Here is an 18780-nt window from a genome sequence, read left to right as displayed (position 1 = left end):
TTAAAACCTGTGTGGTGACCCACTGATGTTGATTTGTAGGATCCTGCTGTGAAAAGACCTAGTTTCTGCAGGGGACACATTCTAACAGCAATAGCTGGTTATAGAGAGGATAATAAATGGAATAGGTAGGGAACGAGGGTATACATTAATGGACAGAACTCAGGTGATATTAAGTGATCAATAAAAACTGTTCAGTGTTTGGAGAATTTATCAAGGTCAGAGACATTGAGCTTCTCTGTGACTAGGATGTTGGCAATAATATAGAACTTCGCCACTGATAAGTCGTGCATGTACATGCAATATCATTGATTATTTTTATTATACAGCTAACTGGAAAATTCTTGGATAATAATAATACAGGAAAAGATCAGAGACCCTGTAACACTGTGACTAAGCATCAAATAAGCATGTATTTCCAGAGTACAAATTTTGTTTTCAAGTACCATAAAGAATAAATAGGAGACATGAATAATTTTATCCACTACCTGTGTGTGAAAGTGAATGCACGTAGACTTACTCTAGCATGGAAGTTTATTATGTATCTCTGTACTTGAATCAGTGTGCCTTGATTAACTCCATAAATACCATTTACCACACATAATATCCATAACCATCAGTGAACTGATAATCTGTATTTCCTGTCCTAGGAACAAAACCTGGTTTATGAAATTTCATTGGTGGGAAACTCCAAGGATTATGGAAGTTAATACTGCCTTTATGGAGAAATCCAGTGTGGTTCTTACTACTAACAGCTGGGTGGAACATCTAAACAAAAAAATTTAAGAACCAGAGAATAAATACATCTTGCTTAAGAATATATGTTCTTAGCACTAACTAAATTGTTATATATGTATTTGTCATGTTTAACATGTTTCAATTTGTTTTCACTTCCTCTCTCTAGCATCCCGTTGCATTTACTTTTGCAAATGGCACTAAAATTTGATTACTGATCACATGTAGAATCAAACATTCTGTACTGAGAAAAAATGTGCTGAGTGAAGTCACCAAGAATATATAACACATGTTTATTATTTCAGTCACACTGCTAACTTACTGTAGGCTAGGGCATTAAAAAAAGAATATAATCCATAACATCATCTGAGTTAAATACTGTTGTCTGATGAATATCATTCTTCCTTTAAAGACTCCTGTTATTATTGTGTTTAACTTTGTATTATAGCATAATATTTAATTAGAGTTTACCATCAGGATGTATTTTCTTACTGAAGGGTGGAAACACTCGTAACAAAGAGTTGTGTTAATTCCACAATAATTTTTCCAGGCGCTTGTGCAAGGTCTGCACCTGTGCTCCAGTCATTATAAGGAGCAGAGAGCTGTGTTTGTGACTTCACAAAAAGCTATTTTCACATTCAGTATATGTGTTTCCAAAGGAAAAAAAAAAAACCAATAGCAACAAGAGCCTGCCAAAAATTTCCCTGAGCTCTATTCTGTTTTTTAAACTATAGAACATTCTTTCACAGTTTGACAGTTAAAATGCTGCAGTTAATGTAATAAACAGAGAATTTTTTAAGTCGGCTGTCAAAACAAGTGACACTTTTTGCTAGAGATTTTCAGATTTCGAACAATAGAAAGTACCTTTCAAAGCAACAGCTTCATTATACAATCAAATTCTCTAAGTAATCTTCTCATCAAAGAATATTGTCTTATTTCTTTCAGGGTAATTATCTGAGTTCTGCAACCTCTCTGGAAATGGTTACTGTTACAAAATGCAGCTGTGTTGGTTTGAAAATTGTGGGTCCTGCTCAGGTCAGCTAGAGCCAGCATCTCTGAAGCTCTGACAATTCCTTTGAACTCTTGGCAGCTGTAGCAGTGGCAAGTCAAAACTAGCAGGACTCTGAGGATTCATGGAGATTTTAACAGCTTTGCTGCAGCTCAGCCCAGGGTGGATTTTCAACTAACAAAATCATAACGTATGTAAACTGAATACTAGAGCAGTAGTTAATACAGTGTCTGGCAGTACAAGCTTACTTCCATGAACAAAGGGTAGCCAAACTAAGCACTTTCAGGGATAGGGAAAGATGTCAGATAAATGTCAGTCTTGAGAAAACCTCTTTCCCCTCACTATATTGCATGAAAAATCTCCTATTAATATTCTCCCAGGTGATGCTGTGCAAGTGACGACACAGAGAGAAGAGCAATACTTTCCAGAGCATCTTTCCAGCCCTTCAGCTCTCTGCAAGGAGTCCAGATGATAATAAACATTGATCCTGCCAGGGTAAACTTACACTTGCTGTTCTGAAAGTCATGATGGAAAGCAAATGTAGTAGGCAGCCAAAAACCATGATAGGCTAAGGAGAAATTCTCCAAGAGCAACCTGCTCAGTCAACCGGAGGCAAAGGAGATAGTGCAGAGGAGCAGGGTCAGAGCACACACAGCACTGCTCAGCCTCCTAATGACAGGTGTCTGCTCAGGGGTGCAAAAGCCCACTTTTGCTCCTCAGTGAAGAACACACAGGACATGTCTGTGAGGAGAGAAGATCTCAATTCCACAATATCGTAAGGGTAATGGAAGCACCATATTCCCAGTCTGGTTTGTCTGTGTATTTTGTGTGACAGGGAGTGACCGCCCCTTTGTTTGTGTTGACTAGACCTCTAACAAACAGAGGAAAGCAAATATTTACCTTAAAACTATTGCTCCATGGCAGTATTACCTTTTTTTATAAACACAAGTGTCTGATGGTACTTTTTGAAATTCAGTGCTTTTAGTAAGTTTTTAGAAAAGCGCTGTCTAAATGAGCTTAACAACCTAAACATAACACATGGAAAAGAATGGAGCAGGGAAAGGACACAGATGGAAACAGAACAGGAGCAAACACTTGTGTCAGGTGATTGAAAACATTTTTAGTATGAAAAATGTTCTCACACTGTTGGCAGGGCCCAACCCTATCCCACAGCAAAGACAAACTTTGCCAATGGCCTCAAAGGAGCAGGATCCAGCTTTGTGTGCTTTACCTGTCTTGAACTGACCCTTACAAGTAAATCTTCAGTGAAGGTGAGCTGAAGTAATTCCTTATTCTCAGTGTGCTTAATTAGCAGTAAAATATGTTTAGTGGCCACAGAAAATATTCATTGGCCACTAAACACTACCTGCTTAATGAAGAGGTTGTCTTCAATGGAGAGTCAAACAGAGTTTACACTGGTTGCTTTGAAGTCACTATAAAGCTGCCTATAAAAAAAGCCTTTGACACAGTTTTCAGTGTGACCAGAGTGCATTGCTGAAAGGATGGTTAGCCAACCAAGGAGTGAGGGGACGTGATCTGGTAGCTATCAAAAGGTTAGGCAGACATCCTCTGTGGCCTAGGTACAGAAAGCTTTTTCTTTTTAAAGTATTGATTCTATAAAAATAAGAATTGATAAATAAACTCACAGAGCCACATTTCACACCTTCCTGGCAAACTACAACAGGCAAAGTCCAGCCTATCTTGATTCAATAAAGTTCTACTAAGGCTGAATCTAACTAAGGGCTGCCACTGACAACTGTAACTGAAAGGTACCTGCTGTGCTGCCATCCTACCACTCTACTCACTCAAAGTAACTGAAAGCAGCATTAGTTAATTGAATGACACTTCTACACACAAAGTGTTACCAGAGTAGGACCCTGCTACTACCTGAAACTTACTTTAGGGGAGACTCAGAAATGAAATAAAAACCTCATAATGCAGCATTTTCCTCCAGGTGAGTGTGATGGAATTCATGGCCTTTCATGGTTATTCTCAACACATAGTTCAACTTGTAAGTATTAATGAGGACTAGAAATGATTTAACAAGGATGTAAAAACTTCAGAGGTTGGAGAAACTGGCACTGAAGTGAAATAACTGGCCAAAGGATGCCTGATAATAAACATAAGTTTCTCTTGTTTCAGTATCACAAGAAAGGCCTGTAATATTAACTCATTAATCTGCTTACGGTTTTCTGAGAATCATCCTCATATGAGCATCTGGCCCAATCTGAGACAGAAGCAGCATAGTGTCCTGTAGCTCCTCATCACACTCCTTTTTCTCTTCCTCAGTTGGCAAAGGGGCATCTTCACGTTCATCATCCAAAAATCGATAAAATAGGTATTTGTCTTGAAAGTGGTGTTCCTGATCCACTGAAAACAACAAAATATATCAAATACTAAGCACTCCTCATCAAAGTTAACTTTGTAGAAATCTGTGCAGCATCGTGCCACAGATATATTTGTTAAGAAGGGAAAGAAAGCTACAAAGAAACTGTGAGAGTATGAAACACCTTTATTTGTCACATATGTCCAAATTACGTAGCCTGAAGAGTACGCTTCTAAATTGTGTGCTACAAATACTTTCCAAAAGGCTTCCATATATATGTGTTGGGAGCAATGGAAACAGTCTGTCTCCTCAGTGTGGAAATTTCTCACTGGGATATGAGAAGCACAACAGAGGATAAATGGAAGTGTACTGTAATAGAGCTGCTCTTCTGAATTTTATAAAAATGTATGTGCAAAGCTTCAAATATGAATATTGCTTTAGAAAGCTACCCTTTTGAGGGCTATAATATCCTGTTACCAAGTAAATCCTGCCAAATGGAAACTGAAAGTCAATGTAAAATGCAGTCAGAAAGCTAACATAAAATCTCATATGTCTGCACTGGAATATCTGGAGTGCTGAATTCAGGAACCATTCCAAAACCACTGAAAACCACTCCAGATTTATGGATATGAGCAAACACAAATGCTCACATTAACTTTTAAAAACTGCAAGTCTTTGATGAAGATCAGTTTTATGTATGGTAATATATCTCTTGATTTTGGCCTGAATGCTATCCAGCTCTTGCAATATAAGCACAAGCCAGTGTACTCCTATGTATAATTAGAGTTAACATTATAAATTGTTCATTTACTTTTCAATATGCTCATAAGTTTAAAAGGTATACTGGTAGCAAGATTCAAATAATAATGTCTGTGTGTTACATTTATGAATGAGCAGCCCGCTCTGCAGCATTTCTTTTGGGGTCATGATCCCTTTCTTTTTCATGAAAGAGCACTACAGAAGCACTGATGTCACACACTGTCCATGTTAGTCAAGATGCTGATTTTCTTTATCTTACCATGGTTAAGAACACCTTCTTCCAGCAATACTTGCCACATGCCAACAGCCTGGGTTCGTAAATGGACACAAGGACTTTGCTGCATCATCCAGTCAACTAGTTCTGTCCCCACACAGCATTGCCTGAAGGGCAAATAAATAAAAAGAAATTAAAAGGGAGACAGCCAAGAGAGATTGCACACAGTGACTGTCAAGAACTCTGTATAAACTTAGGCAAATTGGTCTGTAGATCTACAGTGTTCCTGAGGTTCTCTCATGCCAGGTGCTGGTCACCTTGCATCTCCTGACTGACCCAGAGGCAGGCAACAGTAGGCCTCAAGTTCTGGAGAACATCCAAAGAAGGGGAAAAAAACCCCAAAAGCCGCATGATCACTTAGTAAAATTCTTTGTCATAACACTCCCTGGCTCAGCAGAACAGTAAGAGTTTTCCCAGTTATGTATAAGAGAAAACTGTGCAGTTATTTGGGCCAGCATTGGTCTTCATTTATCATATAGGCTCTTTTGTTCTTGCAGAACAATCATCAGTGTTATATTGTGATATATTCTCAGAGCAACTCACAAGCTCCAAATACCTCTGCATATTTTGGACTGAAATATGGAAAATCAATGCACTTATTTCAAAAGCAGATCAGCAACATATTGATTTACTATTTAGAAAAAGATACACCCAGAGATTTTAAACCAATTTTTACTTAAATATACTCCAAATAATGCATTAGGTATTTGATTTAAATGTTTGACACTAAAACAAATTGATTATTTCTTAAGCCAACAGTAGATAGATTCTGACATCTTGCAGTCACATTTCTATTCTGTAAGTGCCATTATCATCCCACTTCAGCAAGACTGTGCTGCCACCAGCAGGAAGATAAGAAATCCTGGCAACACACTGAAAAAAAAATTAAATAGAGCAGAAAATCTACATACGGAATGTTTCTCACCAGGTGAATTTTCAGAACTCCACACTGAGCAATACTGCTGTAGCAATCAGTACAGTAACATAATATATTAATGAGCTTTTCTATTATCTCTTACTGATAGATGAAGAGAACAGAATCTACATTTTAACTTGGCATTACACAGAATATTCCAGCTAACTACGATATTAACTTTGGAAGAGTTTTTGTGTTTGAATACTCTGTTCACAATCATGGACCCAATTTCCAGTCAAATTACTTCAGAAAGGATTTACCAGGCCCATTAAAGACTGCATAACATCCAGACTCAAATAGCATCACAGAATAACTTCAGACCTTTTGAGACCTGCAAGTATGGTAAGGCATAAATCACAAACCAGAGGATGGCAGGCATAGAATTCAGAGATCTCTCTACAATCAGCTCACACACCTGTAAGTCTTCAGATGGTATTTGCGATCTCTTATCATGTGAGGGGCTCGGGACAGAATTGTATTCCGCAAAATCTTTCCAGCTCTGAGGATCTTTTCTGAAGGAACCTTGGTGATCATGGAGAAAAAAAAAAGGATCAAGACATACAGATTTTAAACTTCCTGGAATCTCTGCACTGCCTTCTGCAAAACAAAACACAAGTTCTCTTTTCCCTGAATTAAAAGTCCTTGCACAGATGCTTACTTTTGCAGAGCAATGTAGTATATATCTGGGATTTTAAGTCTCACATACTTATCACATCTAACAGAAAGCATCACTTCAGTTGACTCCTATCACACTGTTGGAAATAGTTATTTCCATTTGTCTAATGGCCTGGCTCTACAGCACATCTATATCCTATTACCTGTGTAATGGTTTTAGTAGGACGATGTGGGATGTGAGGTTCAATAAGAGGTGTCTGAAAAATAAAATGAAATTAAATAATTTTTTAAAGGTTGACCAGTAAAATAAATAAAAGGCTAAAGTAAAAAACTGAACAAAAAAGCTGTAATAACAAAAAATGACGTGTAGGTCCAAGCTCTGCCCAGGATATACGAATAGAAAAAGCTCTCTGAAGACATCCTAAAGACAAACTTGGTTCTTGAGGCTCGGCAAATTAAAACAGTGATATGACAGGTGAAGATGGATAAAAAATGCATGCTAAACTTCCTGAAGTACTAATGAATTGTGCAAAGGCCAAATCTTACACCAGATCTGAGCCTATGCAGGCATAGCTAGCTCTTCCTCCTGCTCTCCACCTGCAGTGGGCACAACGGCGTTCCTCCACAAGGATCTGCTCTGCCATCCAGCCCTCCACCATGGAAACTCTCTCCTCCTTTAGCACCTTTTTCTATTCATCTCTCTTCTTCCTCACAGCATAGCACAAGAAACAGGAATGGAGATAAAGCTCTGCTTCCGCTATCTATGTTTTCTAAACTATCACCAGGCTGAGCTGGCAATCCTTTTATTGCCACTCTCTGAAATGCAGAGGCACGCAGGTCACTCGCAGAGACCCAGGTAAGGACCTTCACAAAGAGGCTGGTGAGGGATAGAGAAAAGAACAAAGCAAGTGGCTTGGTTCTGCAAAGGGAAGAGCGAAAGGGAAGACTATCAGGGCTCTACAGGGGAGAAACAGAGAAGAGGATGAGAGAAATGGGAAAATAGGCACATAAACATGTAAAAAGAAAGGGGAGACAGGAAGGACATGGCATAACATAGAGGAAAAAGGAAAGCAGAAGGTTAAAGGACAGTAGAAATGGAGACAAAAGGAGAACAAAACTGAACTTCATTAGCCTTCTCAGAATGATGGGAAGACATTTTGCTGGTAGTTAAGAGCATGGACCAAATTCACTTCGAGTGTGAAACGTCAGAAGACACAACAAAAAGGCTGAATTTGGCTGGTGTTCTGGGCTTGCCAACAGGGCAGATCATACCCAACACAGAAGTCTCCCACAAGGGCAACACTTTGCACTTTGGCCCATGGCAGCCATGGCTCCTGCAAAGGCAGGACAACCCGGTCAGAAGTAAGGTGAAACATGTGCTCTGTACTTCTGGGTTGCCAGGTATCAGTTTCTTTAAGCTGGGCATCTGTTCATTACCTCTCACAGGATTTTAATGATGTGACAAAGTCCTTGTAGTAATCAAATAGCGCTAAGAGCTAAGAATGCACCAAGAGACTACAAGCCAGCTGGGAAGGGGAAAATGAGGGAAGCACACGACAGAAATCAGTAACCTTAACAGAGCAGCCTGCACATGGAAACCAATGCAAAACATTTTTTGTTTCTACTCATACCTTACAAGAAGTCTCTGAAAAGGCAAACCAATACAATTAAAATGAGATTTCTGATTTTTCTCACAAGTCCACAATTTTTCATAGACTAATTTAAGTTCAACCAGAAGGATGGTAGCACATCCTCCAATATTTCTTGGTTTCTGGAACTGTGCAGATCCTGGTTTAGACAGTCTACATTTGCAGTTAAAGCATGCAAAGAATAGCAAGAATCTTTTGAAAGATGCCTCTAATGCAAAGAAAACCACTGAAATGCAATTTCAAACATGTACAATATACTCAATCTAACTTTCAGATTTTAATTCTAGTTAGGAATATACTTACAGGACAGATAAAATGTGTAAGATGAAAAATATAGGAGATTTTTACAGCAATAGACCAGTGAAAACAAGTGCACATTTTTGTTCTTTGGAGTTTCAATTAAGCTTCAAAAATTGCATAAAAGTAATAGATGAAAAAATTGAATATGGATGAAGATTTGTCAATAAATCTCCCAACCTAATCAGAACAAAATAAATGACAGCATTTAGAAGAAATCTGATTCAACTCAAAAGCACAGAAACAAACCAAGGTGAAAGCTAAGACACAGCACAGGAATCTGCAGAAAGCAGCAGGAAAGCTTGTTCACCTACATTTGATCCTTACCAATACAGAAGCATGAGCTGCAAAGACAGACCATAACCTGGGTGAAGGTGATCATGAAATGATCCAGAGTCAGAACTTTACAGAAGGAAGAAAGAACATCAAAGTACAAACAATGGACTAGGAAGAAAAGTTTCCAAAAAGTACTGATAGCTAAATTCCTGGAGTGGGTCATGAGGGACCAAGTGTAAGGTAAAAGGAGTCAATGAGAGCTGGTAGTAACTTAAACAGTACCAATCATACATACAATATATACTAGCACAGAACTAACCAGGAGGTGTAGTAAAGATTCAGCTAAAGAAAGAGCCCTTCACTGACACACAAGAAGGAAATGTACAGAAAGGAGAAAGCAGGGGGTCTACAGAAGGCAAGTATAAAACACACATTGAATAAGAAAGGAGAGAATTAGAAAAGGAAAGGTATAAAATGAGACAGATCTGCCAAGAAATGTTAAGAGATAAAAAAGTATTTCACAAATACATTATAGTAAAACAAAGAAAATAAAAAGTGTTGAGCTACTGTTCGAAAGAGGGAAATCTATTGACAGACAATTCAAGAAGGCCAGAAACAGGTGATTTATTTTTTATCAGTGTTCATTAGAAAGATCAGTGGCAGACAGATGGCTAATCTCCTAAGTAGTAGAGTGACAAGAATAAAATCTCAGCCTGGGAAAAAAAAAAAAGGATAAGAAAACATAAATTAGCTATTTTCAGATTGGTTGTGTTTGTAGAATTTTATGCAGGAAACTTGAAGAGCTTGAAGAAACTTAAAAGAGGGCTGCAGCCATCCTGGAACTTTCAGCAGCCACCTCCGAACCGTCAGCAGCCGCCTCTGACAACTCTTGGGACTAAGGAAGGCAGCAGAAGACAAAAATATGGGAAAAGGAGGAGCTGAAAAAATATAGACATGTCAGCTTAATGTGTCTTCCTAGAGAAGGTCCATTTGTAAGCACCTGGAAAAGAACAGGGAGATGAGTCATATGTGACATATATTAACCAAGAACAAATCACGCTACACTGATCTAATTTTCTTTCCATGACCGGGTAGCAACACTGATAGATTAGAGAAGAAACAGTAGATTTTCAATCCTTTAGTAAGACTTTGGCACTGTCTCATCAGATATTCTCTTCTGCAACAGGCAGATTAAATTCTTACAAAATAGGTGCAAAGTCAGTTGGAAAAGTGTATTTTTAAAGCAGTTATTACTAGTGAAGCAAAGTCAAACTGCCAGTCATACCAGAGGTCTGTTCTGAGAAGCATTTTCAGGAATATATCACATCTGATTATATTAAATATTAACATGGGATGAAGCAGAATGTACGCTTATTGATTCTGCAGGAGACTTCAGAATGGGAGGGACTGCATGTACATTGTAGAATAAGTTTACAATTTGAAACAGTTGTAACATTGGCCTAAAAAAATGATGCTTTTATGCACCGCAGTGCTGACTACCTTTCTGAAGCAGGCAGAATCAGTTATATAAGGACAGGATGAAGAACAAGTGTCTTAGTGCAGTTCCACAGAAAAAGAAATAAGGTTTATAATATTTTAAATATTTAAATATTAAACACAACTGAATAACCAATGCTATACTTGTGTGAAAGCAGCAATGGGATGTAGTAACACATTAGATACATAATGCTGTTCTGCTTCAGTCAGCCTAGATAAGACCTAAACTAAAGCACCGTATCTCATTTGCCCACTTTACTTCAAAAGCATCTAAACCAGCTGGACAGATTTTAGCGGAAAGCATCAAAAATAATCAGAAAGCACAACATAAATAATCAAAGTTGTTCAGCTAAGGAAATGACAAGTCTGAGCAGAAGTGTGAAAAAAAAAGTCTTCGGATTTAAAAGGCCTTTGAAAATAAGACAGAAGTGACCTAGTCCTTCGTGCAGAGATCGGGAAATAATTTAAATTGCTGTAAGAAAGATTCAGTTTAGGCATCTGTGAAGCTTTTCTAGCAGTGTGTACAGTGAATATTGGCACAGATTGCCAGGAAGGTCTGGTTCCTCCATCTTCGGAGGCTAGGGAGGATACATAAGGAATCTGTCAAGAGTAACACTGTGGCTCGGGGATGGACAGGATGCTTTCCTGAAGTAGCTTTTAGCCTCATTACATGGTACTGTGGAATTTTTGAGAACAGCTTTACAAGTGTAAAATAAGTTCAAGCACCACCAAGGGTGGTGCTTAAAGCGACAATCAGTAATAGAGCTCCCCAAGCAGTGAGCCCGGACACCAGAGAGCAAGGCAGTCACTCCTACTGAGGAACAACGTCATTACCACCCAAAAGACATGCCCAGCAAAGAGTCCCCCAAAGTTACAGCCTTTCAAAGTTGCTGCAGTGAACCCTGGCTGCACTATTTGAGCTGAAATGCAACAAATGGAAACATGGGGCTTGGACTGAGTTTACTACAGAAAGGCAAGTCATGCTTCAAAGCCAGGGAAATGTAATATCAACTAGTTAATAGGAGATACAGTGTTCCAGCAACAACTTCCTGTCAGAACAGATATGGATTCTGTAAGGGACAGTATCTGAGAACAATTGTCACAGCTTGGATGAAGATAAAGCAAGAAATGTTTTGTGAATTTTTACAATCTTGGATCTCCCATTAAGGGATGCTTAGAAATCACTTAGAAAAAAAAAAGGTAACTCTCCCTATAAAACAGCAGAGAGTGAGCGGAGTGTCACAAAACATCCTGGTATCTTTGAAGAATTAATGTGATTAAAGTATATACCTGTGTCACAGAGCTCCTTGATGATCATTTTTCAGGACTTCCGAATAAAGGAAAAGTTATCATGCAAAGAGCTCAAATAAGCAAGCCAATTAGAACAGTTTACAAATTATTACTCATCTCCTGGCCACAGGAATGACCAGTGTACCTCCTCTTAGCTCTCCTTCAGTGTGAGATAAAGCAACACAGCAATACCATCTTGAGCTTTAGCTACTTCATGCCTTTTTCCAACGAGTGTACACTCAAACACTTTACTATGACCTACTGATCCTCCCTGTAGGGGAGGAGGACGAATGGGTCTGGAAGGTAAAGAAGGAAAAACTGCAGGTGTTGCTAGGGAAAAGCACAAAATTATTATGAGAAATTGTGATAAAAAGGTTTTCAGCATTAACAAGCTCCCTATCTGCACATTTATGGATTCACATTTGGGCCATTCAAACAAACCCTTCACAAAGACAATCACAAAACTCCCTATTTAAATTGGGGTGAAGCAGAGAAAGTAATAATTTTAGCCTCCATTCCTTTGAAGATTCAAATATTTATGCATGAGAGCAATACTATAGACTTAAATAGGACTATTCATGTGTATAATTTTATGCACACATCTAATCTCTGGAGAAATAGGCCTTATATTTCTAACTACAGGGCAAGGCCTACCTTTATTTTTGTGTTTCTTACATCACTGAGCAAGCCATGTGCAAACAAATAAATAACATAATGAAAAATACAATAATAGAGACCTAACATGAGCTCTGTATTTGTCAAGTTATTTGAATCTGCTAAATAAAATCCAAGAACATCTCTTGCAGATTTTTCTATTCCTCTTGTTAAATAGCTGCAAAGGGATGTTTCTGAGCCTTTATATATGAATGAATGCTTTAGATCTACAGCAATTTGGATCTCTAAAATGAAAGGATTGAGGTGACCTAATTTACTACTCTGAAATACTAACGCAGGAAATGTGTTTTGCGTAGAACTAAGACGAAATAAAACAAAAGCCAATGAATCATGTTTTTCCCATGACCTCAGTGTAGCTCATCTCTGAACAGAGAACAAGTTTCAGTATTGATTGGAGTTAACCATCGCATGTGAGGTTACCAGGGTGATCAGATAAACCTGTGCACTACTGTTGATCCCTTTATTTTCATTTGGGGCACTGAAAAGAATTGCAAGTGACATCTGTTTTCCTGCTGGCTGGCAGGGGATCCAGAAGAAACAAAGGACAAAAGCCACACAAGTCAAAAGGTGTCAGCAGCAACAGTCACATCACTGAGAGGTCTGTTTGTTTTACATCCTCAGTATTTACTGCTCTTGGTGATTTAGGATCTAATCCAAATTCCACTGAAATCACTGGGAAGTCCCTAATCGACTCAATGAGTTTTGAGTCAGGCCCATGTCATTTGAGTCTCTTAAGTGTATTTCAGGAAGTAGAGCATTTTAGCTCTTAGTAGTTCCAAATAATTCCTGATGACTGATATTTTGACTGACATGTTTGAATATCCTTGTATACATCTCCCAACAGGCTTCCAGTGCCCTCTCTGGTTCACAGGGGAGGAAATAAAATATACCATAAAACCATTCCCATAATTTTGGCAAAAATATAGCCAGTCAGTAAGATACAGCTGACAGTTAGCCAAAGTCCCCACAGCCCTCCCACACAACACCTCCCCCTTCTACTCTTATAATTTTCTCCATTTTTTCGTAATGTCATCTACCTGAGCTACTTCAGACCAAATACATAGATAAGAATTCCAAAGATGTGGAGCCTTTGTAGAGATGGCTTTTTTTCCAATACAAATCAGTATTTCCAGCACTACAGAATAACCATATAGCAGGGATAAAGTAGCAGCATACAGTATCATAGCTGGAGTGCAGCTATAGTTAGAGTGCATTTTCAGGTGGAAAGCAGTCTTGGATAGAGTATCCTAAAGGCAACTCCATTGGTCATATTTCCAGTTGCAGTGAGAGAGTATCTATGCAGACTGCATCAACCTCTGCTAGGATATTACAGGTAAAACAATACACTTACTGAATGCAGCTTGCTGAAAAACAACAGAGAAGCAGCTGACCAAAGATCCTCTCACAAAAAGGTCCTTTGAAACACATTTTTGTCAAAATTTGAAGGAAAATGTAGCCAATATTGTAGGAATTTCTGTGCTCTGTTAATGTATACTGGATCTCTGGAGTAGCCCTGTGTAGAACATGCTGATACACTGACCACTGCTTGTCATCAGAAAACAACTTATGTTATGACCTCTAAGCAACACCCCAGGGTGTACAGTCCATAAGACACCTTGGCACATACTCCCTGTCACGGGGACTTTTGATGGCTGGAACACATTACCAGGACTGAGTTCTGTCCAACCCAGATCACAGTCATATCTACAGGGAGACCTCACCACACTCCTTCAGGAGACAACAAAAGTGGAAGTGGAAACGCAACCTTCACTACTACCATGGTGTAAACAATTCATTCTCATCTTCACTCTCTCTCACAAATGTAGGGAGCAGCCTGGTGCTCCCTAGCACTCTCCACAAGACAGCACTGGCAGCCAAAGAGCAAAGTGCCTCCTCACATCCCCAAACTGGAAAAGTCCAAAACTGCTAATGACTGACCTCATGCCAGGTCTGTAGGTGACTTAGCAACACTTCGCCACTAACAAAGGACAAATTACCCAAAAAGATAACTTGTTCTAAAAGTATCTGTAGCCAGCCTACATAGTCTAAAATTGTACTACCAAAGCATCTTCAAGCCATCCATGCTCACAGAAGACAACTATTATAGTTTCTTAAGAAAATCTGTAAATGGCAAAAGTGGGAAGAAGGGCAAGGTATGAACACAGGAACACACAGTCACAGGATGTTTGCAAAATTAGGGAAAGAAAGTAGTCACATTTTAAAAATCTTCTGAGTTTCATAAAGCTACAGTACCTGTAATCTAAATACCCATATATCTAACTAATTACAAACTAACTAAACCAAGCAAAATAGCCTAGTGGAAATTGTCAGGACCAGTGGTTAAAACAGCACACTTCTATTCTGTTTTTCTGACTGTGTGACCTTACACAAATCACGTAATCAAAGTGTATTTCATTTCCCCCTTTTTGGACAGAGGGATACTAATAATTTCTACCTTTGTAAAATGTTTTGAATACTGTCAGAAAATGGGCTACTATCAAAATACTCAGAATAATGATGATTGTTTTAAAATCTATATTCTTTAAATGTAATACAATGTGAAGACTACGCTGTATTTTAAAATACATTCTAAAATTGCTTTTCTTTAGGTATCTACATGCTTTAATAGCATAAACAGGAAAATGCATCCCTTAAAAATTCTCAAATATTCAGTGTAGCAAAATTATTTTAGAAAGTTAAATTGAAATTGCATTATTAACACTTCTACAATGTTTCCTTGATGAACTACAAATATCTGTCCATTAAATACAAAATGATTCAGCCATTACCAAAAATCATACTTCACTGTGAATGTCAAAGGCAAAAGGAATATTGAAACAGACTATGACCAGTGCACAAAAAAACCTCAGAACATGGCTAATGATGTCTTATTTTCCTGTCATTTTTCTGCTTCCCTGCTACAATGAAACAGCTGCTATAACTACACTGCATGCATTGAATAAAATGTCAGAAAATGCTAACTCTGCTGTGAGCATTCCTGATATTCTGATAGAGGTGTGACTACAGTTGTCATAAAGAATCTCAAACCAACGTTGTCATGGGTTTGTCTGCTGTGGCATTTTTTTACCCTACAAAAGAATAAACCACTTTTTTTCACTATCTCTCATTCAAGTTACTGGTTTCTTAGTATTCATGGCTTTAACAGTATGTTTACCTAAAATTATTTACTTCTTGAGAAACAAACTATAATGATGAAGATTTAAAAGTACAATAAATATTAGACAGTAAGGTTACCAGTTTTTAAGACCTGTGTCTCACCCATGTTATAGATACACAAGCAAAATGAAATGAAGTTAAAGACTAATGAGCTTCTGATGAATTTAATTCACTGGTTTCCAGATACCTCTATAATCTTGGTAAGCATTTCCCACCTCCAAGCCTCCCAGAAGGCACTCCCTCTAGACAAACAGGATCGGACAGGCTCTTCTAGGCTTCAATTACATCCAAGTGCCGGAATTGCCCTCTGAGGACCAGGCAGTGAAATTTTAAATTAAGTGTTTTCATGTCAAACACATGGGTACCAAAACCTGGATGGAGTGTGAATTATGGTGGGAAATTGTGAACCTATTAAAATTAGTGGTAAAACTCTTGACTTCAGTGTAGGCAAAACACCACCAAGTGAGGCAAGAGGACCACAGCCTCCTGGGTGACAGCAGTTCATGTATTGTGCAACCCCTGTTAGTCATTCTACCTCTGAGTGTTTCAGTCTCTCCATCAGTAAAATGGGGACAACAGTATCTACTCACATCTTCAACAAGCGATGAGAATAAGCAACTGAAAACACTGCTGAATGCTGCAACTCAAATCCTGGAAGTCTAGTGTCCACAAATTCACACTGAGAATTTTATAATGATTTTAACACAGAAATGAAAAGTCATCAAAGTGAGACAGGGCTAGAGCAGTTTAAGGCTACCTCCTGAATACCCTGGAGAGGTCAGCAACAATGTAAAGCCTCTGCCAAGTGGGCTAGAGAAGTTAATTTAAATCCATTTTGTGCCTCTTCTGGTGATTCCACACTCCTTATTCTCCAAGTTCAGGATAGTGCATTGTGTGAAAGTACATCAATGAAAAAAACATTGAAGGAGTGCAGCACATCAGCTTCAGATTCCAGCTTCCCTATCTACTCCTCATGCTTCTTCCTGTCATCCTTTTCAGAAATAAATTTTTGCTAAAAATGAAATTGAGAAGGAATAATCCAACAATATCCAGTGCAACACGTGTTCTACTTCACAGAAGGAGATTTTTAATGATCTATATCAATGTTTTCCATCTACATAGAATATATTTCCTAAAAAACGTAAATGGTTGTTCCTGTAGTATATGAAAGTAAACAGAGGAAAGAAATCCCAAACTGATGGCTAGACCAGAACACATTTCACAAAAAGCACAAACATTCTTCTTTCAGCCAAGTATTTCTCTACTTAACAGCTTTAAGTCTTCTGTCATAAACATAAAAAAAAATTCAAGCACTTCTGTTTAATTTACATATTTGTGTGTCAGTGGAAAAGACAAGCATTCTGCTCTTGACAAATATCCACAAAACAACCTTCTTATCTTCCTTAAAACTTCTATTTCCTATGATGTCTACAAAAAGCTTGTCAAAGTGGAGGGTGCTGATGTGCTGAACCATGCTACCTAAACTGTCTCATCCAAGTCTCTCAAGCTGTGTAGGGTAAGAGGTTTTATTTTTCTTTTATATTGAAATCCAATTGTGGTCTCACAGTTTCAACTAACACAAAATGAATCTCATAATTGTATTAGTTAATCAGTTAATTCAGCATTCTTTAGACACGGTGTCAGTAATTGTACTGATTGAAAACATAGAGAGGTATGTGGAATCAAATTATTGATATGAACAAGACAGGTCAACACACCCTGTTTTTCACATTAATTCCATAACGCAATGGGAATAATCCCTCAATAACATACAAACATCGAGTTAATGGGCATTATTATCCAATAAAATAGTAAAAGAATAATACTTTTCATTCCTGTCAATTCAAATAAAATACAATTTTAATTGAAAAATAGTAAGTATTTAATATTTGTAAATTCGCTTCTTCTTTCCTAACTTCCTACAGAGCTTGCAGCTCCCTAACTTGCTGCTATTTCAACCAGGTTGTTCACATTTTTTCTTATTGTTTTGAATTTAGCTCATTTTCCCTGATAACTAGTGAGGGACAGACATTTTTAAATGTACTCTGAGATGCTTTTGTTGCTAAATGAATATTTATTACAATTTGAGAAAAAAACTGTCTCCACGAATGCACACAGAACCTCAAATGCACACAGAACAGTACAATAATTAACCCAAGACTGGTATGGAGAGGTGAAATTACTCTACTTGACATTTTCCCTAGCTAACCACATCTCTTTACATCCCAATTCACCACAGTATGTTTCTGAAAGAGATGACCTCTTTTTACCTCTCTCAGTATGTAGCCCAAGCTGTGTAAATTCTGTGATGTCTGGCTTTTAGGGATATCACAGAACCAGCCCTGTCCTTGTGAAATGGAAAAGCACCTATTGTATGTATTTTGTAATTTATTCCCTTTCTCCTATTTCACTTTAAGGTTGGCATTATTTTCACATCACTGCTAGAAATATTGTTTCGTCCAGCCAAAATTCTGCTCCTGCCATCTGTCAACCACTCACCTCCTTTTTAAACATAATCTCAAAATCTTCTTCGGCTTAATTGACTCTTTAGTGACTCTTTGTGGGTTGTATAAAGGATGATGACTGTTGCACTATGTTAAGCAAATCACAGTGTGAAAATGTTTCCTGTTCCAGAAAAATTTAATTACTGTAATCCAAACCAGTTTGCCTGGAAATACTGAATGTACACAGAGTATTCCCAGCTACCTCATGTTAAAAAAAACATAATTTCTGCAATAATGTAGGAATCTTCAGCTTTTTCATGACAGTTGGCTACAAGACTGTCTTAGGGAAAGGAAGATGCACCCTGAGGAACTTCTGGTATATTGAAGGTCAATATTATTGCAGATTGTCCAGTGTCTGCGCTGCCACTAGGTCACATGGCACTTTCCAGGCAGAAATCTAAGTTCTCTACCCCAAACTTCATGGCAGAAAAGCCAGACAAAAGATAAAAGACAGCATTTCAAGAACATTGACTGTAACACTGAAGAAACCAAACAGAATAAGTAGCATTCAGGAGTTCTAGCAAGGCAAATCCCTGGTCTTCCTTTCCTTCCTCCTTCCTCCAGTTTGGACCAGCACACTAGGAAGACAGGACCAAGAGTGCTGTGGAGCAGTGGCTACGTATTTATAACATAAGGAATATCAGAAACCTTACTGTTACAGTTTTGTCAACACAGGTTTTTCCAACATTGCCCTGGAATTCATAGCAGCTAACATTGACACTTAGCAGAGTGTGAAATGAACTGGGGGAAACAAAAGGGAAGGGGGGGTTGTCAGGCTCCTTTA

At 38.2% G+C, this 18780-nt stretch overlaps 1 protein-coding gene across 7 annotated transcripts in view; it reads right to left on the bottom strand.

Annotated features, from left to right (window-relative positions):
* RAPGEF4 (Rap guanine nucleotide exchange factor 4) overlaps nt 1-18780 on the bottom strand; it is a 152174-nt gene that overhangs the window by 49970 nt on the left and 83424 nt on the right. For 6 of the 7 annotated variants that reach the window (XR_007904528.1, XM_051787373.1, XM_051787374.1 and 3 more), the window contains 4 exons: nt 6835-6888; nt 6432-6538; nt 5086-5207; nt 3928-4111 (listed from right to left, as the gene is read on the bottom strand). Coding sequence is in view for 6 of the 7 variants with exons in the window: in XM_051787373.1 (XP_051643333.1) it covers nt 3928-4111; nt 5086-5207; nt 6432-6538; nt 6835-6888 (467 nt within the window). In the remaining variant the exon portion in view is untranslated. The remainder of the gene's footprint in view (nt 1-3927; nt 4112-5085; nt 5208-6431; nt 6539-6834; nt 6889-18780) is intronic. The other variant, XM_051787375.1, reaches the window with a different exon arrangement.

This window comes from Manacus candei, unplaced genomic scaffold (genome assembly GCF_025592945.1).
Source record: "Manacus candei isolate 608988 ecotype Guabito, Panama unplaced genomic scaffold, ASM2559294v1 h1tg000023l, whole genome shotgun sequence".
NCBI lineage: Eukaryota > Metazoa > Chordata > Aves > Passeriformes > Pipridae > Manacus > Manacus candei.
This window is presented reverse-complemented; position numbering and strand designations above follow the sequence as displayed.